At 35.1% G+C, this 24,495-nt stretch overlaps 1 protein-coding gene across 1 annotated transcript in view; it reads left to right on the top strand.

Annotated features, from left to right (window-relative positions):
* Positions 1 to 24,495, top strand: part of LOC121422359 (NADPH:adrenodoxin oxidoreductase, mitochondrial-like) — a 48,007-nt gene that overhangs the window by 6,252 nt on the left and 17,260 nt on the right. Inside the window, exons 2-8 of the mRNA XM_041617349.1 lie at positions 1,179 to 1,349; positions 2,320 to 2,415; positions 3,051 to 3,173; positions 4,243 to 4,356; positions 4,635 to 4,736; positions 6,565 to 6,757; positions 16,837 to 17,045. Of these exons, the coding sequence (XP_041473283.1) occupies positions 1,182 to 1,349; positions 2,320 to 2,415; positions 3,051 to 3,173; positions 4,243 to 4,356; positions 4,635 to 4,736; positions 6,565 to 6,757; positions 16,837 to 17,045 (1,005 nt within the window). The 5' untranslated portion in view covers positions 1,179 to 1,181. The remainder of the gene's footprint in view (positions 1 to 1,178; positions 1,350 to 2,319; positions 2,416 to 3,050; positions 3,174 to 4,242; positions 4,357 to 4,634; positions 4,737 to 6,564; positions 6,758 to 16,836; positions 17,046 to 24,495) is intronic.

Raw genomic sequence — 24,495 nt, 5'->3', positions numbered from 1 at the left:
GTTCACTTACCCCGTCTGTTTACTCCTCCATTTCGATTTCTTTTGTCATTGATACCTAGATACACACGCGGTAACACGCGTGCAGAGCTGCAACTTAGATTTTAAAAATACTTGCATTTGTCAATAAAAATCACGATCCGTAAAATATTTGTTTCGGTTAATAAATATAAAGTATTTTATATGATATTTATCGATTCAAACAAATATTTTGTGATTCCTGATATCTATCGGCAGATGCAAGTATTTTTTAGATGCGCCCCCTACGACCGCCTGATGCTCATCGATTTTTTCTTTAAAGATTTTTTAAAAATAAAAGAATTGAATTTGATGATACCTGTCACTAATGACCACTTACTTTGAATTATCAATCGCATATTGTAAGAAGTGAAGTGATAAAAAGTGTGCACATTTAAGTCAGTTTTTATAGCCGTAGTGTATTGATCTGGGGAGCGTTTCATGAAAGGACTTGTCGGACGTTTTATCCGACAAGTCCCCTTTTATCCGACAGTTACTATAGTAACAGTGCCTCTCAGCCAATCAGAATCAAGGAAAGATGTCAGATCTGACAACTTGTCAGACAAAAATGTTGATGAAACGGTCCCCAGATATGATTATTTTTTTGTCTGGGCCTGACCTTAGACCAGGGCTAGACCTTCAAAACTCTGTATGTTAAAAGTTGTTACGGGCTATTCCACTGTTACTCACGTTACATTTGGAGACACCTTGACTCATACTTGGGGCTGTAACTCCATTATTATTGATAGGAACTAAACATCTCCTTATCACAACAAAGTTAACAGTCTGACTATCCTTTGTATAAAAACAAAACTTGGGAAATTCTATTATGCTCCTGGCAAATCTTTGGAATGTGTCAGTTACTCACATTACATGATTTGGACCAACCTGTGGAATTGCCCTTAAAACAGTTTCTACTTCCTGACTCCACTGACCAAAATACATTATTAGTGGACTGCACCAGAGTACCAGAAGAAGACTGCCTTCATGTAGTACTCAGTAAGAACTAAAAATTCATTTTTTTTTCAAATTAGTGGAATAGTCACTGTTCTTCTTGTGGCATTGAAATATTGCCTTTTATGAATAAATTAAGTGCATGAGTGCATAACTTTTCCCTCTCATTTCTTCCCTTTTTCTCTCGTTCTTCTCTTCCTGCTTGGTAGAAGATGTCTTGGGTACTGCGTAGATTACTGTCTAGACAACTATGTCAAAGTTGCCTTCGTCAGACCAGGCACCCAGCCCGGCTTCAGTCGTCCCAGGCTTCTAGTAACCCACGGGTATGCATCATAGGAAGTGGACCTGCAGGGTTCTATACAGCACAGTCATTATTGAAGGTTAGTCGGTTTGTAGGGGAGGGGCATTGAGAGGGGGAGGGGTGGGGATGTGGAGTAAAGGGGCACCTAGCTCGGCTTTGGTCATGCCTGGCTTCTAGAAACCCAAGGGTATGCATCATTGGTAGTGGACCTGCAGGGTTCTATACAGCACAGTCATTATTAAAGGTTAGTTGTTTTTTTTTTTGGGGGGGGGGTGGGGATGTGGGGTGAAGGGGCACCCAGCCCGGCTTCGTTCATGCCAGGCTTCTAGTAACCCTAGCGTATGCATCATATCAAGGAGACCTGCAGGGTTCTTTACAACACAGTCATTATTGAAGGTTAGTGTTGTCTGAGGGTGAGACCATTGAGAGGAGGAGGGGGAGGTGCAGGGATGTGGGGTGAAGGGGCAATTAGTCCAGCTTCGGTCATCCCAGGTCTCCAGTAATCCTAGGGGGTCATAAAGATGTGTACATTTTTGTACACACCTATATCCATGTTAGTGACTCTTGATGAACTGTTCGAGTCTTTATTTTTATGTATCACAATAAAAAAAATCAATGCCATTTTCAACGGGAGTTGAATAAATGGTTTGCTTTAAAACGGGAAAATTTGAACTTTAGACAGGATAGAGTACATTTAAAAGGAGTGGGAAAACAAATGGGAAAGTTATTGACGTTTGAAAGATGGGATTACAAAATGTATGCACAATCCCCCCCCAAAAAAAAAAAAATAATTGAGCGGTTTTCACACATAATGCAGACGTTCCTTCCATTTGTCATACACTGATCCATTTTTTTCTCTTTATTGCTGTTCCTGAGAGGGGAGTACTGAAAATACATTGTTGAAGGTCTTTATGAAAGAATATGGTCCTCCTATTTTCAAAGAGAACATTTATGTACAGGAATCATTTAGAAATAATTTATGTTACATAACCTTAATGCATTTTGCCAATTAAAATAATGATTTGATTTTACGTTTGATATCCTTACAGGGTGACAAGTCATTACATGTAGACATCTATGATCGTCTTCCAGTTCCATTTGGTCTTGTTAGGTATGGTGTGGCCCCAGATCATCCAGAAGTTAAGGTAACAAGTTTTAATGACCACTTTTATAGGTGTGCATCCTAAATAAGATACACATCAATGAGGGCATTAGTAAAAATTACTGTACATTTGAGACAGTTTTGGGGAGGGGATGTATCACACCCAGGAGGCCACTGAGCTATATTGCTTTACACACGCACGATCAAAGCTTTTACAAGTTCACCCTAAAAAAGTTTCATCCATTGGTCAATTCTATACCCTATTCAAGTATTATCGCATGCATTTTTGACAATTTTGCCCCCCAAACAAGTATTACTCATAAAGATATATATGTATAACCCCACATCCATGCTCTTTTTGCCTGATTTTGTCCTTAAACATGTTACACGCATGATGTGTACAAAAAGTACCCTTTTTATGTGTTTTTCAGTGGCCATCCCCCCCCCCCCCCCCCCCGATCACAAAGACTTAGGTATGACTTCAAGTCATCTGATTAGCTGATGACAGCAAATTTATCTATTTAAAGCTACTATACAAGTTGCGTCATGGAATACTTCCTTGATCTTGATTTACTGATCTTAACACATTGTCTTGTGGAACTGGATTGTGTTTATTCAGTTTGAAATGGGTTAAGTATCTTTGAATTCATATTCTCTTTTCATGTTTCTGGTTCACAGAATGTGATAAACCAGTTCACAACCCTCGCGACAGCTGGCCGTTGTTCCTTCATAGGCGGAGTGAGTATAGGCAAAGACGTCCAGGTCAAGGAACTTTTAGAAGCATACAGTGCTGTTGTGTTGGTAAGCAACATTTTAATCTACATACACTTGATACGTCTAAATCGGTTATGATAGACTATCTCAAACTATATATAAAGGCCACTACTGAATATGGTCCCAGGTCACATGTTTTATAAAAAAAAATATAGATAAGTTATTGATGTACATGTCTAATGCATAATAAAGAGACTGTTCACACTGATCACTTAACTATTTCTGGAAAGCAAAAATAATTTACCAGATCCATATGGCCCTGCTCAGCGAGTCATTTCATAGGGTTTGGGAGCACTGTCACCAGTGGCCTGTTTCATAACTAGATACAACTGTTGTATCTTTGCCATTATGTCTGCTACCATGGAAACCTTGATTGTGATTGGCTGCCGAGCTCTGTCACCATGGTGGTTTTAGTTATGGCAAAGTTTAAATAGTTGTAATTCCTTTATGAAACAGGCAGAGGCCTTTATACTGTAGTGTTAAAACAAATGAAAGTAGTTGCAGTAAACACTGATTTCACAAGAAAGACAGTAAAGCCAAGCTTAATTGTCACTATATCATCGAGGACCTAGATCTGGTACAGTTACATAAACTGAACCTTGTGAAATCTTGAAATCTATGCTGAAAAATGTTCACACTGAAGATCACCAACGCAGAAAAGTGCACGTGGGACAGTGTATTGATATTGCTTTGAATGTCGGCCCGACGCTTGACCTGAATCCTGTGCTTATTTTGCTAATTTCTCAGCAGTTACACAATTTCTTCCAGAATCCTTTGGCACATATTTTTTATTTATACAAACAGACACTTTGGTGGTCATTACATTGGATTCTGTACGAACTCATTTTGAAATCGTTAACACAACTGGCATTTATCTTTAACCTGACAATCCCCCCAAAATGATGCTTTAGCATCTATATGGTGGATGAGCTACACGTATAATTAGAATAATAATATATTACCTTGTAATAAGCTCAGACACTGGTATCAGTTAGAAATCATTATTGTGTCAAATGATACCTTGTGTTTATAAAGCTACACGATCATCATTGTAGAGATCATAATCATTATTTTCTTCCTTAAAAACAATATACAGAGTTATGGTGCTGAAGGAGATAAGATGTTGAATGTACCCGGTGAAGATTTACCAGGGTTTTACTCTGCTAGAAAGTTTGTTGGATGGTACAATGGACTCCCAGAACATTCACATGTGAGTATTTGTATTTTAGTTACTTTGAAATGACCAATATTGTATTGGGAAAATATCATGATTTAAAACATTTTTTAAATCAAAGATATTATGAATAAAAAATTATAAATGGAGTTAGAATTTTATTTATTTAATTTGAAGCAAATCAGTAACACAAGTTATGGGGATACTCTTTAAAAACCTAGATTGGTTCATTAATCATTTAAATTACAGTGAAATGCTATTGAAATATGCTTTTTAATAATAAATCATAACTTTTGTTTTCTCTTCTCTTTTAGCTTGATCCAATGTTGGACACAGACACAGCTGTGGTGATAGGTCATGGGAATGTTGCATTAGATGTAGCTAGAATACTCCTCACTCCTATAGATATACTAAAGGTAAGTCATGATGTTGAAGGTGATCAGGTGACAGTAGTCAGGTGATAGTTATTGTGATCATGTGATGTGGGTTGAGTTGGTGTATATTTACTTGGTCCACAAGCTGTTGGCCTACTTCTCTAAACCCATTTGATCTATTTGTCAATTTGGTCGGCACTACACTTGGTCTAATACCCGTCAGTCTACTAGCCATTTAGTCAAATGATTAGATTGTTTATGAGCGGTAGAAGGGCTAAATGCCAGTGAGACCATATGGATAATGATAATAATTATAGTAAGTTCTTGTATAGTGCATAACACATGAATAACGTCTCTATGCGCTTCCAAAGGACTTGGATATTATTACCTTGGCTGTAGCTCAAGCAGCTTTTACGCGCTCGGCATTTCAAGGAATAAATTCTCGCTAGGTACCCATTCACCTCACCTGGGTTGGGTGCAGCACAATGTGGATTAATTTCTTGCTGAAAGGAAACTACGCCATGGCTGGGATTTGAACCCACGACCCTCTGTTTCAAAGTCCGGTGACTAATCCACTGGGCCACAATGCTCCACATGGATAGTGTGTGAAGTGGTTGAAGAGGAACTAGGATTAGACCATGTGGAATGATGGGATTGAATGGAAAGTAGATAAAGTGGGTGGAGATCAAGTGGCAACCTACCGTTATATTGATCAGGTGATAGTAATGAAGATAGCCGTAGGGATGATAATGAAGAATCTGAATACATGATGATGCTGATCATTTTAATGATGGCGATGTTGATGATTGTGAGGATGATGATGGGGATGATGATGTTAATGATGATGATAAAGATGATGGTGATGAGGATGATGGTGATGATGGTGAGGGTGATGATGAAGATGATGATGGTGATGATGATGATGCTGATGATGATGATGATGGTGATGATGATGTTAATAATGATGATAAAGATGATGGTGATGATGATGATGGTGACGATGATGATGATGATGATGGTGATGGCGATGATGGTGATGGTGAAAATGATGATAATGGTGATGATGATGATGATGCTAATGATATTGATGATGATAGTGATGATAATGGTGATGATGATAATGATGACAATGATGAGAATATTGCTGCTGATGATAGCAAATTGTATAGAAAATTCCTAAGATGAATCCATGTCATCTCATCTCTGCATCAAAATGTTTTTTATTTAATCAAACTTTAGTTATAAAGGATTATTATTTTTCTTGAAGTGCCATTAGCTCTGAAAGGTAGACCTGTGTGCTACATGAGTATTCACCATAAGTATTATTATTAATACAAGGCACTTGAAAAGTCTGTGCCATGTCTTTCAGCGGTTACCCACTCAGCATCTTTTCATTTCTGATCATTTGTCATCAACAAATCAGTTGGAAATCAGAATAAGCGTTATGAAAGAGGCTTCTCAAGAATTAATAGGAAACTACACCTCACATACTTGAGTTGAGAATCAGAAAAATTGTTATAAAAGATGCTTAGCAAAATGACTGGGGAAAGACTCGTCACAGATTTCTTGTTAAAGTGCCTATTAAACTACATAAGAAAACATAAGCTAAACTGTTTGTTGTAAATTCTCTCCCACACAGTTTGAAAACCCAGACTTCAGTGACCACCTTCAAGGGCAACCTGAAAACATTACTGTATAAAAGTGTTTTTATAGACATTGACTTATTGTTCAGATATGTATTACATGTATATGTAAATAGTTTTTGTTGTTCTGCTCTGAAGTGCCTTGAGCATCTAATCAAGATGGAAAGTGCGCTATATAAATCTTATGTATTATTATTATTCTTAAATCTTCATGCATTTCTCAATAGAAAACCGACATCACTGCCAGTGCCATTGAAGCCTTGACAAAGAGTAGAGTGAAGAGAGTCCATGTAGTAGGAAGGAGAGGTCCTCTAAACATCTCATTTACAATCAAAGAATTAAGAGAAATGATCAAACTACCTGACTGTAGGACTGTCATTGATCCAAGTCACTTTGAAGGAATAGAGTCAACCATTCCAGGTATGGTATCACACGTATACTGACATCCCATGACATAAGGAACCAACTCTGTAGGATGATTAATAAGGAAAATGTGCGATTGTTTTATGTATAAATATAAGTTGATTGCTTTTAAAGAAATTAGATCCCAATTCCTCAAATGGCTGGGGGGGGGGGGGTGATTCAACCCCTCCTCGATATTTTCTGTGACTTTTTTCTTTGAAATTTTGCGCATCTTTTGAGATCACTTTGCGATGCCTGGGTATGCGGTTGACAAATTACTCAACATTACGTATCTATGTCAGACTAGAAATTGCTTTAAAATGTGATATTGTGTATAAAATCAATGTAAATTGAGTTTTGTCATCTTATTCATAATGATATGATCGTTTTTACTTTTATATACTGAAAATAATTAATTTTACCATGATTATGCTTCAAAAAAGGTTCTGCAATAAATTGTGGCCAAAAAGCAACAAAAAAAGAGGAAAATCTAAAAGGTCAAAAACAAAGAAATACATAAAAGTATATAATAACATTGGAAATCAATATTCAAACCAGAATTTTTATCATTTGTAATTGTTTGGAATGGTATAAAGAATATTTTCACCTTAAATTAGCATTCTAGGAGACTTCTTCAGTGAATTATGGGAAAAAAATGGTGGATTTACAAAATATATTTGCATAATAAATTTATATAAAAAAATTAATTAGTTTAGAAATATAAAAGACACAGTCTTGCAGATTACATCACAGATCACTTTTATGCCAATTTATGCGGTGCTCACACAATCAGCGGCCAAGATCTGGGGGGGGGGGGGTGATTAAGCCCCTTCAGCCAGCTAATACCCCCAAAATCGTGGCTTGCTTAGGGTTAAGCATCATGTAGAGCATACAGAAAATATTCCAAATCAATTTTAAAAAAAGAATTGAAAAATCACAGTTGCTTCCTTTTTGTCATGGAACAGATGTATTACTCAAAATGTAAAGACTATTAGAATATATCATATTCATTTGAGCCAATTATGCAATGCAGTTTGATAGAGTCCCAGATAGACCTTGTTTGAAAAAAAATCATTGATAATACAAGGCCTAAATCTTTGAAGTGCAGTATTTCCTTTTTGCAAATGATTTCTCATTACTACTGTGTTTTTAACTCTGATTAATGATAATGATAGTTAACATTTGTCTGGGTGCTTTATGTTTCAATGCAAACAGGTGGGTGACTATAAAAATAACAAATCTACTAGTAAACAGTAGGCTATCTAATATGCCAGTTATTCAGTCTATGGTATGCAGACAAACTAAACATTGGAAGCCATGCACAATATACTTTATATATATATGTATATTTGTAATGCTTAACCCAACATTGCAACTTTTCTATCTGAATGTCATGATGTATGCTCCAAATTTGTAGTCAACCAAACATTTTCCCTAACCCTTGAGCGAAAAACCGGCGGCACATCTTGGAAAAAACTGTGTACTTAAAACATTGAACTACAGATGCCAGGAGCAGAAGCTTTCACTTTTTACAATGTCTTGCTTTAATTCAAGACATGAATGGTAGAGCGTCCGCCTCATGAACGGGACGTCGTGGGTTCGATCCCCAGCCGAGTCATACCAAAGACTTATAAAAATGGGACCTACTGCCTTCTTGCTTGGCGCTCAGCATTTAGACTGGAGAAGGGTAATAATAACATCATGTTATGCAGGGCCCGCTGGAAGAGCAGTCTTATGATTGAAGTGGCTACCCTGGGTAAATAAAACATTATTATTGTTATTGTTGAAATGCACAGGAAGTATTGCATTTAGTGTAGACGGTTTCACAGGACACCATGTATCTTTCTTGGGCAAGTGTTGGTCCTGAAAAGGACCATTCAATCTCGATGTTTCGACACGTGTGTTCTTGTAGTCTTCAGGAGAATGAGCAAAGTTTGTAAAAGCAGGCCTTTGATATATACTCTGTTGAAATGCCCTATGCATGGTATCTTGCAGGGTACATGTCTCTGATTGGCTAGATAAGTCACATGACATCAACATATATGCGGACTTGGGTGACAACACACAAAGTATTGCATTTGTAAGGTATTAATTTTTAGAGGTCTTAAACCATGTTCATATGCTAGTACTGCAATACAATAGAACAATTACATAACATATTTACATATGACCCCTAGTTGAAGGACCTCCCTGACATTATTTTTCTCAGTCTTCTAGTATGATGCTCTCAAATCCTCATAGCTTTGGCAGTTCATTAAGTGAAGTAACAATGTAAAAAATGAGGGTTGGATGTATGAAAAGGATAATGATTTTATTGAGTTGTTACATTATTGTTGATTCACTCTAGTAAGCACTATCCAAGAGCCCCATTCATTTGTTCTTCTAAACACTTGATACTTGATATAGTAATCCCTATGGCAGCTCATACAGAAGCAATACTGGGATAATGAATAAAGTGAGCCACTTGAAGGAGCGTCATGAAGTGCAGAAATTGTGATGAATAGACATAGCAATTTTGTATGTACAGTAAAACATATTGCCATGCAATAATGCAGTATATTAGAAAGGAAAATAGCATCAACACTTGAGACTATTTTGTGGATACCTGGTGTGTGTAAACAAGGTACTAAGCTTACATCCTTCACATTCATTTATGAGATATGTGGTTGTCAATTATGTGTTGTTAAATAAACCTCTTTTGTAAAGACAAAAATGAGTTTGAATTATAGTCATGCACTTAAAAAATATCTGGGATAAAGCACCTACAGATTTTATAATTAAATGAAAAAAATCCATATTTTATTGTTTGAAATATAAATCTGAAATAGAAATAGTCTGAAAATTCATTTTGCCAAATTGATCATGGGCATTGCAGCCACTGTGCAGTGCTAGTCTACAAATGTAGACCCACATCTGCAGTGTGTGTATCACAGCTGATTCAACGAGTCTGCATAGCAGACTAGGTCTACTTAGGCTGCAGATGTGGCTGAAATGGCTCGCTTCACTCGCCCTTTCAGGCGGGTTTGCTTCGCAAACCAGCAGATCCCACCTCACGAGCCATTCAGCGTCTGCATAGCAGACTAGTGCAGTGCCAGATTGGCGTTGCTCTATCCTTTTAAATTGTTGAACGTCAAATGGGGTAGCAGCAACTCTCATCTTTTAACATCTTTTTGGTCTGACCTTGGCCGAGTGGTCTCGGATGCCAGACGTTTGAAAGTCTGGGGTTCAAACCCTGGCCACGGCACCTATGCTCCTTATTGTGCAAGGCATTTAATCGACAGTGCTCTTTTATCCTACATTCAAAGAGATGGAAATGTTCTATGTATTCTTGGTATTAGGTGTGCACTTGATTTTTTTGCAGGAGTTTCTTTATTTTATCCATAAATCAATAACAAATAAAAAAAACTTGATACAATAACAAAGACATAAATGAGTACATTTTTATGTGATAATCAAAAAGATATATAATGTATAAGAATGAAAACTGCATAAATAAAGCATGTGAAATAGTAAGTTGGGTCAAAATGCAATGGCCAGCAATAATAAGCAGGTAACTGCTTGAAATAATAGAAAAAACAAACAATCACACATGCTGAATAACAATATTGGCTTATTTAGGCAGGGTATTTGTTTTGAATTTTACTATGAATATGTTAATATAACACTTCCTAAACATTTATGAAAATAAATCTTTAGGTTGTAGAAATATTAGAAGTGTTGGTCACTAAAACACTACAAAACATAAAGACTTGTACTGAAATAGATATGCTACATGTAAATAAAACACTATTTCAACCTTAGGGTATTATATGTACAAAGTGGAAATTACAATTTTCAAAATAATGATAAAAAAATACTGTTCACAAAACTGCGTTACTTCAACAGCACAAAATCATAAATATTACAAGTTTAAAAAAAAAATTGCATTGCAGAAAACATACTGAAGTTATTAAAAGATATTTTTGTACAACCTGTTTTTATTCAGTTTTCATCATTAATTTTCCCCTACTTTTTGTCACTTTCTTGAATGTATCAAGAACAATTCCTTTCTTATCAGTTTTTCCAGGATCTGCTTTTATTAACCCAAATTTTCAAAATAGGTTTTATAATTCTTGGAAAAAACTCAAACATTGTCAGAAGTTCAGAATTAGCTTGAGCCAATTTACAATGGAGATCCACTATTACCATGGAGCTACTAGCTCCATGGTAATAGTTCTTATTCCATATTCATACATGTACATGAGAATCCCTCACTTGGACTGATTAAAGGTATTGTTTAACTTTGTGAGCAGCCGATTAAAAAAATTCTCAAACCAAGATGAAACATGTGTACAAGTGCATGTATTAGAACTAATAAACCCTGAAAACAACCATTATTGAGAATGAAAAGCTAAAACTACAAGGCAAACGCTGATTATGTAAATAGGCGTCTTATAGACACCTAAATATTACACATTAGTGTATGGGATAAAATTAAGATGGTGTTTCAGGTCACTTAATATTTTTAATTTTTGAAGCACTAAATAATTTTTTTCGACCGCAATTTTTTCTGGGCTTCATTTTTGTAACATATCGCAGACACAGGTGACAAGGGTGACCTTCTAGTTCAGATTTTTTAAAAGTCAAACCAATGTTAACCAATCACTTTAAAACTAGATTATTGAATTGTGCGGATGAGACTAGAATATTTAACTTCCACAGATCTCTTGCTGATGGAGATACACCTCTTGTTGTTACTACTCAACCTTTTATTTCCTGTAGATAATAGGTTGAAGCAGCATCGTGGATTTTTCTTTCCAAATGTTGATGCACGGTCTAATGAAAATAATCACACAAAAATTACCTCTTGTTAACAAGATCAGGTGCAGCTGAAAATACACCAATGCCTGGAATCTGTAGTGTCAGGAAAGTAAAGGATTTTATTTTGCACATGGGCATGCTTGGTACAGAAAAATGGATTCTTAATATCGCGAGATTATCAGCAGCGTAGAAAATGGAGAACTTTAACAAAGTCATTTTTATATCATTACAGAGTTAACATCTTTCTAAAAAGTGTAATCTATATACAATCATTCCAATCAAATATTAAGGACCTGCAGATGAGATAAGAAATACTGTTGTTGAAAATTTGAAACCCCATAGCATGCAGCAAACAAAATAATGCGCAGTAAAGCAAATCGAAGGTTGATTTTAGATGATGAATTTACATGCAGGAGAGAGAGAGATAAAAAAAGGATGGAGAAATAAACCATTTTTCGAACAAGGGAAATGATAAAGATTGTAACTTGTCACGTGATATTATAAATATCATTGGGATAAAAGAGAAAGAGCAGAGGAATAGGATGAGGTACAGAAAAGAAAAAAAAGAGGGGCAGAAAAGAAAAAAAAAGAAAGAGGGACAGAAAAGAAACAAAGAAGGAGGGACAGAAAAGAAGGAAGAAGGAGGGACGGAAAAGAAGGAAGAAGGAGGGACAGAAAAAAAAGGAGGGACAGAAAAGAGAAAGAGAGAATGTAGCATGAGTGAACGACACAGATACATTGAGAGAAAATTGAACTGAAGAATGCTCCTGGTTATAATTATGGTTTCTAATGAATTGTCAGACCTAAATGATTGTGTTGACTTAACACATATAAAACCTTGGAAATTGGTTTCCCTTGTTCTTAACATTACATGATAATGTTTCTACAACAGGGACAAACTAATATAGAATCTGGTTTTTAGGAAATTCTCGAATGTGTCTGATTTCTCAGACTCCTCGCTATTTATGATAAATATCTGATTAGATTAAAGAGGTGTTAGGAATTCAATACTTGAGTAACTTTAAGCGAGAATTTCTTTTAAACTTTCTCATTGCTCTGTTCACCCTCAGGGGATTACTGCTAACTCAGAAAAATGAGATGTGAAAATTGTTATAATTGCTCTATAAGTGACCGAAGCACGGATTCTACCTTTAAGCTGTCTCCTTGCTCTATGTAACCTCAGATACTTACTCCAAGAAATGAGATGTGAGAAATTGGATACTTGAAAACTAAGTGGATGAGCTTGGAGCCATAGTATCTTTTAATTGGTAGAGATTATATGCCCTTCAGAAATACCAAATTGCATCCCGCTGCCCTCTTAGTTTCTCTTCTATCATTTCCAGTCTCGTATTACACAAGAAACAGGCAATATTTATTTCAGAGAGGGGAAACAGATGTCACAAATCACCGCAAGCGTTTCTTTCGTCCTGCAATATATTTACAATATTTTTCAGGATGGCACCCCCCCTTGTGTTTCATAAGTTTGAATAGGTATTGTATGTCAAGAGAAAATAGGCCACGTTTGCTTGATTTGAAAGTAATTTGAGAAGTTTAATGAGAAAATTGGTGTATGTATTGCTGAAGGAGAGCTATCTTATTTCTTCTGGGGAGCAAAAGTTTTTTTTCTAATGATTTGTTTCAATAGTCTTGCCTAAAGTCAGTCTACTCTGCAGACACAATTCAAGACCCGTTTGTTTTACACCCTATTCATACTTTAACAGCAATGTGGCAAATCACAAACACAGTTTGATGGTGGATAGGGGCTTGGAAAATAACATACCCAGTGAGAAACATCAATGTGGTATTTTATAATTTACATTATATGTATCTACCTGTTTTAATCTAGATATTTATATGTTCCTTACTTGTTTTTAGAATATTACCAAAATAAACCCTTGAAGCATGATTGATCCACATGGATTCTTAATCCACACTTGACTCCATCAGGCAATGAGTATGCATGTGCATTTATGTTGTGATGTATATGTACAGTTTTCAGACAAAAGATAAAATGAAATGGGGCAAGGAGGAGAACTCAATTATAAGAGCTTGAAAATGATGATTGTCAGCTCTAATGAGAAATTTGAAAAAAAAAATTGTTTGTATCAGTATAGTTTTGTTTCATTATACAATATGATTTTTTTTCTGGGTCAAGATTGATCACTCGATTACATTTGTGATCCTTAACATTTAAATTTTACCAAGAAACTGCTTTATATTCCAAACTGGATATATGCTTGATTTGAAAGCCTCTCTTTATTTAGGTTCATGGTAATTCCACAAAAAGGATTGTTCCATTTAATTACTAAATTGTATAGATGTACCTATTCTGAAACCGTTATGCTATGGATGATATACATGTAGATAGAAACATGTATTTTTGGATTTTACATGAAATTCAAGTTCATCAAGTACCCTTTAACGACAGTGTATTTCTTTTTTTCAAGCATACATGTAGATTCGTGCGAGTTTGTCCTGTAGACTATCAAATTGTTATCTTGATTGTCAGTCTTGTAATTTCAATCCTCGCACAGCATCAATTATAAAGGTCAATTTAAAGGTTAATACACTTTTATGCAGTGTCTGTTACAATTTATTAATTATGTACAATACTGAAGAAAAATATAATTTGAGTGTGCATATAAATTGGATTCCTCGGTAAGTTATCATTTTCATAAACCTATGTACAATGTAGCATTCCACACAAGCTGGACTGTAATAGTATCTTTGTAACTTTATCAAATTATTTTTCTTCTGTTTCTGACAAAGTTAATTAATCCCTCCAGATACATTTCAGCTGATATTGACACAAATGTTTCCTACGTGATGATGATTTGCACACACAACCAATTACAGGCATTCTTGACTCTCGTGACACTGTTAATTACTTTTACAGATTGCCAAAGTCTCTGTATAGACTTGGATGCAGTGCATGTAGTTTAGGCTTGTTTGGATGTAGTATTCTGCAATAGCCCATGAAATTAAACACCAGACTCCTCACAAAATTTGAAAAGAAAGGGCACGGAGGAAGATGTCCGTAACAGATTTTTAATTGCAACGACAAATATACAATTCTGTATGTAGTAGGGCTCGTAGGTCATCAAATATAGCTCATCTGAAATCACCAACGTGGGGATTGTTAGCCCTAATTGCATAACCTTCATATTTGGTGTGTTTGCAACCTCAGTAGACCATGTTCAATTGAACTTGCACATGGTAAAATGATACAACAGTTTTGCTTTGTCCCCTAAAATAGTAACGCTCAATCTTTAGAGAACTATCTATTAAACATCTGTTTACTGAATATGAGCATTTGAAGTCAATTTAGTTCAGTAATAGTTGATGATAATTATGCCTAATATTACCTCTGTATCAGAAGTCTCTAAGAACTCTACAATAAATGCAGCATACCCGGTAATTACCCTGGCCAAGCTATAGATGTTAACACACTCAAGCAATTCAAGCAATTAATTCCTGCCTGCCAGGTACCTATTTACCTCACCTGGGTTGAAAGTAGCATAGTGGTAATGTTTATGGTTCTGCTAAAACTTTCACATTCCAATGTGGACACATAAAACATTCCCATGGGCTTAATTTGTTGGTTGCTAAAAAAATGGGGAATATTGTTGTTATTTTAAGATGAATATTATCTTTAAATTGGAATGGGATGAGTTCTAATACATTATGAATATACAGGAAATCAAATATTTTCTTTAGTTGTGACAATATTCCTGGATGATTTCACTTGTCATCTTCAAAGATAGGCCATCTAATTTACTTTCTGTACAAGGCATATATGTACTTTAAGAAGCTTCAGTATGATTATAAATGACCTATTTTCTTGCTTCCTCTAACTATTGCTCCAGAAACGAGCAATTCCATTTACAGAAGTATCAGCTCATGCAATAAGAAGAGGATTATGATAATGGGAAAATATGAACGAATTGGAATTGGGCAATTTAAAGTTGGGCAATTTACATTTCGAATTGGCTGGTATTTGTGTAGAATTATAGATGCAGAGATGAAGATATAGGCCACCTACAACCGTGCACCATATTATGCTGAATATTTAATTGTGGTTGCTATTTTTACCATCTGAAATTATGAAATTAAACTCTCAAAGTTTGTCATGAAGGAAATTGCAAATTGTAATTTCAAAAAAATATTTCCTTGGATTTTGCTTAATAATATGAATAATGATCCTACAGTTTAGTCTTGCATGAATGCCATTTTGAGACATAAACAAAATCAATGAATGTGAAAAAAAAGAAAACATTTTTTCATGGTTTCAAATTATGGCTTCAAATTCACCTTTATGAATTAGGCCATGATGTTCAGTGAACTTCCCAAATGGATACACCCATATTAAAGCTCAAAGGCATTTCCTGAAATAGGAGAAAATGTGTCTTTGTTTAATATCTCTTCTTGATCTTTCATGATTAGAAAGTTCATTGAATTGAAACAGCCATTGATGTCATTGCATATAAAGGTTATTGGAGCAAGCGTACCCCAGAGACAATACATCATACATGTAGATTACACCAACAATAAACATAACCAAATGGAAGTGCAATTTAATTATATTTTTTTACTGGTACTTTCAACTGTGAATTGAAAGTTTGATTATTTTTCTTAAGAATTAATTTCTAGATAAATTATTTAATGTTTCCTATAAAGACATTACTTTGAATGCTTAACCCACAAAGGGCAGGAGGGGGGGGGTGTTATTATCTTGTCCCCTGGATATTTCATGCATTGTTTCTGGAATGTGAAAAGCAAATTGTATTCTATCTTTTTTATGTATTCAGCATATGGTGGAGTTTAGAAAAAATATTTTATCTTATATTCTGACATACATTGTAACCTGACATACTCTAAACCTGTCAACTTTTATTTTTCTTTCAATTTTGAAGAAAAAAAATGTGCAGAGAGACCCTCATTTTCATGATATTTTCAATTTTCTCATTTCTGAAACAAAAATTGAATGAAATTTGCAAATGGTGCATTTTGATGCCTTTTTATCTTTGATTTGTGTGTTTTATGCATACATGGCTTTAAGTCTGCCCCCTCTGTTACAGGGAACAGTTTTTAAAGCCCTTAATATCAAGCTTATCAAGTGAAACATTGATTAAAGAATATATCATAGAGACACATTTCAAGATTTTTTTTGTGTTGTTATGGGTCAATTTGCTCTTCTGCTTTTCAACACACTGGTAGAAACATAAAATAATGTCTGAATTTTATTCAATCCAGCTCTACATTGTAAATGATTGTAATGTTTTATTCATTTGTTTTAGAATTACCCAGACCAAAGAAACGCATCACAGAACTCATGCTAAAAACTTCCAAGAGCTCCCCCTCTAGTCAAGAAAAAGCAAGGCAGGATGCAGCCTCAGGGGAATGGCACCTGGATTTCTTCCGCAGTCCCTCTGAAGTCCTGTCTTCATCCCCCTCGGGAGAAAATGGAAGAGTCGCTGGTGTTAAGTTTAACATTTGCAAATTTGAGGTAAGGCTCTCACTGTATAGCTCTATAAACACATTTTCTTCTTTATTACAATTCCAATAACCTTCATAAACTGGCTATTGAGGTTGTACTTATGATATATTTTTTAGAATGACTGTGATTTTAGTGGCATTGGTTTTCTTAATGTTTGTAGTGTGGTTGTTTGTCATCAATTTGTTCAGTTATATTTGAGCTGTTCTGATAAAAAATACTACATGCTAGGTGTGCAGGTATTCACTTGAGAATTCATATTACATGTTGTAGTTTCAAGAATATTCTCAAAAACAAAGTTAAGTTCTATTGCTCCTTTGTAACACGTTTTCCTAATATTACTTTCCTTTTCTTGTTACATTACAAAATGGACTCAATGTACAGCAAAGCACTTAAATTCAAAATTTGAATTTAATAGGTTACCCAATTTGTGGGTGTCTTTTGCTATGTGGTTTATACTTATATACAGTTCATTCAGTATTTTCTTTATAATAAAATAATTGCTTTTCATTTTGATTCCTTCTTATTCACAAGAAATAAGGTTTTAAGTAATTTTTACAAACTAGTTAACATAATTGACAAGATTCTTAAAGCCCCCATCACACTTATTTGGAATCAGCAGGAATCAAGCAGAAGCTGGAACGAAAAAAATATTCAAAAATTCTAGAAATTTTTGGGAGGAACTTATGAATTCACCAAACTGGAGTTTTGAAATTCAGTAAATTGACCAGGTAAATCATCAAACACTAGTCAAAATGAACCACAATGGAGTCAGGTTGATAATTCATACTACATTCTTGGACATTCAAGGCGCATTCTAAATACTCTGACTGCATTCTGAGTGCATTCGAAATATTTCTGTCATTTCTTTTGGCCGTCCCGAAGGTTTTGGTCATGTTCAAAACATTCGAGGGGTATTTTCAAACGGTGTTCGAAGTAGATTTAAATGAACAACTGGTGGGTGAACAATAGTCCTTTCATTCTGGCCAATTCTGCTTGATTTCAGAATAAGTGTGATGGGGGCTTAAATCTGATTTGAGAGTGCCATTGTTTTGTTTTTAATGTTTCATGTCAATTGTGCTGTGCCTGTATAATATTGTATGATTGCAATTTACTTTCAATTCAGTTTATAAACTTAGTTATTCTAAAAAAATGTTCAGCCTCATGCATACCCTTTCCAGCCACCTTCATTATTAATACATCTAACATTTTTCATTTTAGATCCCGTTTGATATTTTACCTTGAAATCAAGCTAGGAATATCGTTTAAGAATAAAAACACAAATGAGATGAAAATTAATCATTACTTTAATTAATCATATCGATAAGAAATGATTTCAGCCACCTTATCAAAGAAAAAAATTACCGGAGGCTACTGAAAAATGATTTTATGACTAAAGAAAATGTTATGTTTGGAATATCGATTTTACATTAATGAAATAACTTGGAACAACAAGAAAAATTATAACAGGCCTACTCTCTAATATGAAATAATGTTAAAGAAATGTATTCATGATTTATCCAAACAGATCAAACTATTGATGAATAATTAATGTGGCTTTTTTCAATAGGATGGCAGAATATTTAAGGAATATTCTATAAATAATATTTTTTTTAATTGTATACTTTTTATTTTCCTATAAAAATATGCCATTTATTCAGAAGTGTTCTTGAGAGAGTCATGATTTCCTTCCAAACCCAATTCAGAGAATCTTATCTGTTTAAAAACCACACTATTTATATTTTTTCTCAAATTGAAGTGAATTTACATTATACCAGCCATTGTTAAATTCTACAATGCTCATTCTCTATATCTGATGCCTAAGGGTATCAAAACATTGCCAATTCTTTCATCTTACATGTATTTGAATGGAAAATTTTGAGTGCAAATGAAATACTTGCAAGTGGTAATTTCATAAGTGAGCCAAACCACAGAAGAAAACTCTTTTATGTTTTGAAAAAAAACATCTCTTAAGTCATCTTTTTATTCATTATTTTTTTTTGTCAAGATAGAAAATATAAAAGATTGATTTTGAAAAGAAAAAAATCACTAGCTTCAGGCATTATATGTATGAACATTATCACAAGCAGTATCATGTCTTTTGATATGTCCTAAACATGATGTTATTTCTTCATGAAATCCCTTAAATATCTTGGATACATAATGAAAATTTGACAAAACAAGATGAAAAACGGCTGGGGTATACACATTTCTATGTTTGCAGATTGCCCTGACAATGACCCCCCCAAAAGAAACACTATTGTTGAATGCCACTTTCTGGAAAACAGTCATTGAATAGTGGATCATGATCTCTGATTTTTTTTTAATTATCATTGATGTTTTCAAGTGGAGAAGGGACAAAAAGGTATCATTCAAGTCCCGAGATAAAAAATGTCTCCAAATCTATTAAAAAGCAATAATTTTTTTAGGATTTACTGGATAATTAGAGAGCTCACCATTAAATGAAAATTTTACCATTATTTTTGCTGATTGTATGTCAGCTCAACCATGTCTGATATTATTTTAGGAACTGTTCTTACTTTCAAATAAGTTCAGATTGAGCATGATCATCTGACCCAACATTCGATCATTCATTCACTTGTCCTTTATGATGTACATATTAGAGAAATTCCAAATAATGACAAATTATATCATTATGAATTCATCGTTAAATTTCAATTATGAAAGTAGACATATATCAATGCTTTGCAGACATTAAGTAGTCACTTCATAGTTCAGGGATGCCAGTTTTCAGGCAAAAGCCTGAATTCAGGCTCTGGCAATTTATTTTCAGGCCATAGTTTTAGCATTCTTGTGTACAAAATATTGTATTCTAGGTGATTTTCAGGCCCTCTGATCAATTCTAACTGGCATCCCTAATAGTTGAATCACTGGGAATAAAATTTCACATTGAGAAAGAAATGGCTCTGAAAACCCCTGAATTGGCTTTTACTCAATCCAACATGTTTGGACTTTTAACTATGAAACGGTTCTCTTATTTGTGAATTGTTTTTCTGAGAATGCTTTTGTGCTTTCTGAATTTCTTCAGCTCAACTGTGTATTTTGCATCCGGGTATGGCAATCAAATACTAACTGATGTTAAACAATGTCCAAGGGGAGATTTACACTTTTTGCTTCAAAGTCATTGGAAATGTGATATCCACTGGATATCTTCCACTAGTTTCATATTCTTCATGACAATTATAAATGATCATAGCTTCTATTCCCCGTGGGAAATCAATGAGATTAATTCCGGAGAAGTTGTCACAGTCTGCCATGCTCAAAGCCAATGGGAGATGAATGGCTTAAGTGCATGAAACTAGGTATACAAGTTATTCAAATACATCTTTTCGAATGTATTAATGTCAGTTTGTCCCGGTGGATTAAGCAACCGCCCTTTGCAGTGAAAAGTATGTAAAATCTGACGGTTTATTGAATTGAGATACTGTACAAAAGGATGTAGATTTCCTTAAATTCGAATTTAATGATATTATTTGGGATTACATCAGAACTTTGAGTTTCATATATTTTATAAAGTTGAAATCTATTTATTTTCTAATCTATTCATTTATTAACTCATTGCAACCACTGACTCTGAGATCACTGATTTTTACTGAAGTTCCAATGTAGTGCAAGCCTGTAAGATGCCTCTTGCTCTCCTATATAAGTAAAATAAAGTAAAATTTTCAGAAAGGAACATGCAAAGCATCCCCTTCCAATTCTAATTTTACTTTTGTTAAATCAAACATATTTCTGTGGTTCATCAAGAAACATAAACAGCCGTCAGCCCCATATTATTATTTTTAATGGAAACTCTTTAATATTCAATCCATTGTATAATCTTTCACTGATCAATCATGAATACGGTATACATTTTGATAGATTTTTGGTGTCATCAGCACTTGGTTGTTTAAGCAGGTACACGTACATGAGGACGTCATTATCTATGGATTATGTTGATAGATTGCATTTCAAAGAGTTTTCATGAAGCTATTTATGAATGCAGGAATATTGCCACTCTCACTCTTTTTGTCTTGCCTGAATGAAGAGCTGCAGAGAATTAATCACCTTTTCTGTAGGTTGTTACAAAAATCTTATAGTTTTTGTTCAACTTGCTTTCATTTCTTTATTTCTGCATCAATTAGTTTGATACTTGGTAATACCGATTGTATTCCTATGAGGATGATGGGTTCAAAGGTCATCTAGGTGTCAAAAGGGTCAAATGATGTGATGTGAGATCATGTCCATCATTTTTGGAAGTTTTTGTGCAACTTAATTTCTGTGTTGATCAATTTTTAACACACTTGGTTCAAATGATCCTTGGGTAATACATTGTTGTTGAGGATAATAGCCCTGGTCAAAGGTCCTCTAAGGGTCAAATAGTCAAGTTACGTTCAACTCTCATTTCTTTAAGTTCTAAATCAATTGTATTTACAATTGTACAAATGATCCTTGGGCAATAACACATGTGTGTTCAAGAGGATGATAAAGTCAAAGGTCATCTTGGAGTCAAAAAATCATTTTCTTGATCGCGAAATCTGGCAATACTTGTGGTTCACAAACCACCTTGTACATATGGAGACAGATGAATTTGACATAAAATGATAGACCTGGGGGTGTTTCACAAAGATTTAAGTATGACTTAGAGTCGCGCTTAAATGTCTAGTTGCGCGCAGTATAAAAGGCATGACAACATTGGTCAGATCATGCCAAGAGGACGCGCACTACTGCGTATTGATCAATAAGATTGCACGTTGCATATCATGTACGCGTCGACATTTAAATGAGACCTAAGTCATACTTAAATCTTTGTGAAACACCCCCCTGTATGGTGAGACTACCACATATCCAACACATCTTTTGAAACCGACCACCTCGCGCGCGTTAAAATCATTGCGTATTACAAACGATACGCCGGGAGAGTAGGCGCAGTGTCCATAGAATTGACAAGAATCGATTTTACGAGAAAAAAAGAAGCAACAAAAAGTAAAAATTTAGTAGAATTATTCAAAATTGTATTGACCAAACACAAACCCCGCTGAAAAACCAAGAAATCCGATAGGAAACGGCTTTAGAACAAATATCCGTCGTCAATCATCGAATCATGCTCAGGAGCTCGCAGTGGAAGTAGTGAGGCGATCATTTAGCATCTTGACGTCATAGAACTGATTTGAAAGAGTAAAAATATTTCGCCACCGCGACAAGAATCGGCCGTAAACTTAGTGTACCGCGGGTGGTCGGTTTCAAAAGACGGGTGCAAATGAGCAAATGGAAAATCGTCACATTCGCTGTTCGTCGATATATACGCGGATTAAATCGGAGTCTTCGAGCGAAACATGGGATTCTGATCTGCTCCATTTTCTGCACAAATGAGACGAAAACTGGGTAAAATTGACAAATATTTTCGCAGATACGATGCTTAGAAGATTAGGTGGTCGATAAGGGGTAGTTGTAGCTGTATTCCTTATTACATCAAACTTATTCAAAGATATTGAATAGAAAATAAGTGATTTTGCAGCATGATTACAGCAATGAACTTTTCCACTCTGTCCTTGAAAAAGGATAGTCTGGTCTACATATTTGCCATTTTTATCCTACCATTTTTGTATTTTTGTATTTTTTTAATAGCAAAACAGTAATATTATTCCTGAGGCGCTTATTTTTTCACTTGTCAACAACCATTAAAGGCTTATTCTTAATGTATCAGTTAGCTGGTAATCAAGACTCCCAAACGTAAGCGGTGACCCACATACATAACTCTACATGTGTTGGTCACTCTCACTTGCTTTTTTTAGTGCCAACATGCCATGTGATCCGATCAAGAGTCGAGAGACGGAGTATACTTTGCTAAAGCCATGTCCCTAGCGTGTACATCTAATTCTCCTCATTGTCCTTCTCATCACCCTTCTCATTGTCTTTCTCATCCTTGTTCTCCTCATCATCCTTCTCAACATCCTACTCCTCATTGCCCTTCTCAACATCTTTTACCTCATTGTCATTCTCATCACCCTTAGTCTCATCGTCTTTATCATCCTTGTCATCGTCCTTCCCATTGTCCTTCCCATCGTCCTTTCTATTGTCCTACTCATTATTCTTTCCTAATTGTCTTTCTCATCTTTCTCATCCTCAACTTCCTTCTCTTTTGTCATTCTCATCATCCTTTGTCTCATCATCCTTATCATCTTTATTTTCCTTCTCATCATCCTTCTCATTGTCCTTCTCATCATCGTCCTTATCATCATCCTCCTCATTCCTCCTCATTGTCCTTCTTATTGTCCTTATCGTCCTTCCCATCGTTTTCTATTGTCCTTCCCATCGTCCTTTCTATTGTCCTCATTATTCTTTCCTAATTTTCTTTCTCATCTTTCTCATCCTCAACTTCCTTCTCTTCTTTGTCATTCTCAGCATCCTTCGTCTCATCATCCTTCTCATCATCTTTATTATTTTTCTCATTGTCCTTCTCATCATCGTCCTTCTCATCATCCTCCTCATCGTCCTTCTCTTTGTCCTTATCGTCCTTCCCATCGTTTTCTATTGTCCTTCCCATCGTCCTTTCTATTGTCCTCATTATTCTTTCCTAATCGTCTTTCTCATCCTCATCTTCTCCTCATCATCCTTCTCATCATCCTCATCGTCTTCCTCATCGTCCTTTTTATCACCCTTCTCTTCATAATCCTTCTCATCACCCTTCCCTTGACATTTCATTCACCTCCCCAGTCTGGTGTGAAGCCATTGCTTCCTGGAAAACTCAGATTCTTTCAGTGTGAATCTCCTGAGTACCAAGTTCGACGGTTAACCTGTTGCCTTCTAAAGTTCCCTGTATATGGAGCCCGAGGATATACATTATTCAGTGGTCCACAGCTTTAGAATTTGTGCATTTCATAGGGCCGAATACATGCTTGCAAGTTGTGCCCTTATCTGTCACTAATTCACATTAATCCTGAGAGATAGGTCGACCAGAATGCATTCAACACCATGTATTGATGATGATAATAGTTAGATTTATATGGCACTTAATACTTAATAATGATACTAATAGTAATAATAATAACAAAAATAATAACATTTGTAGGGCACTTAATACAGAAGTTTCCAAGCGCTCAGTTTTCAGCCTATCAATTAGATTAACGGGAAAAATAGAAGTATTATGAATTCAAAACAAAATTTGAAGAAACAAACGAAAGGTAACTAAGATGTTTGTCTAAGGACTTTACATTGTAATTGTTTTTTCCCTGGTCATCCATATTTTGTTCTCTTCTTAGTAACACTTGAATTTGCCAGTATTCCCAAAAGTAGCTTGATCCGGAATATAAGTACTGCTCCTTTCAAATAGAGTTTGAAGGGTATATGGGAATAAACATACATTTGTGCAGTTAATTCATTGCAAATATTGCAGATCATATTACTCCCTCAGTTTTCAACCAATGCTCACAAGACTTTGCACGCACATTGTTCTCGGACA

The sequence above is a fragment of the Lytechinus variegatus genome, chromosome 10, assembly GCF_018143015.1.
Source record: "Lytechinus variegatus isolate NC3 chromosome 10, Lvar_3.0, whole genome shotgun sequence".
NCBI lineage: Eukaryota > Metazoa > Echinodermata > Echinoidea > Temnopleuroida > Toxopneustidae > Lytechinus > Lytechinus variegatus.
The sequence above is the reverse complement of the archived record's forward strand: the minus strand, read 5'-3'. Positions and strand labels throughout refer to the sequence as shown.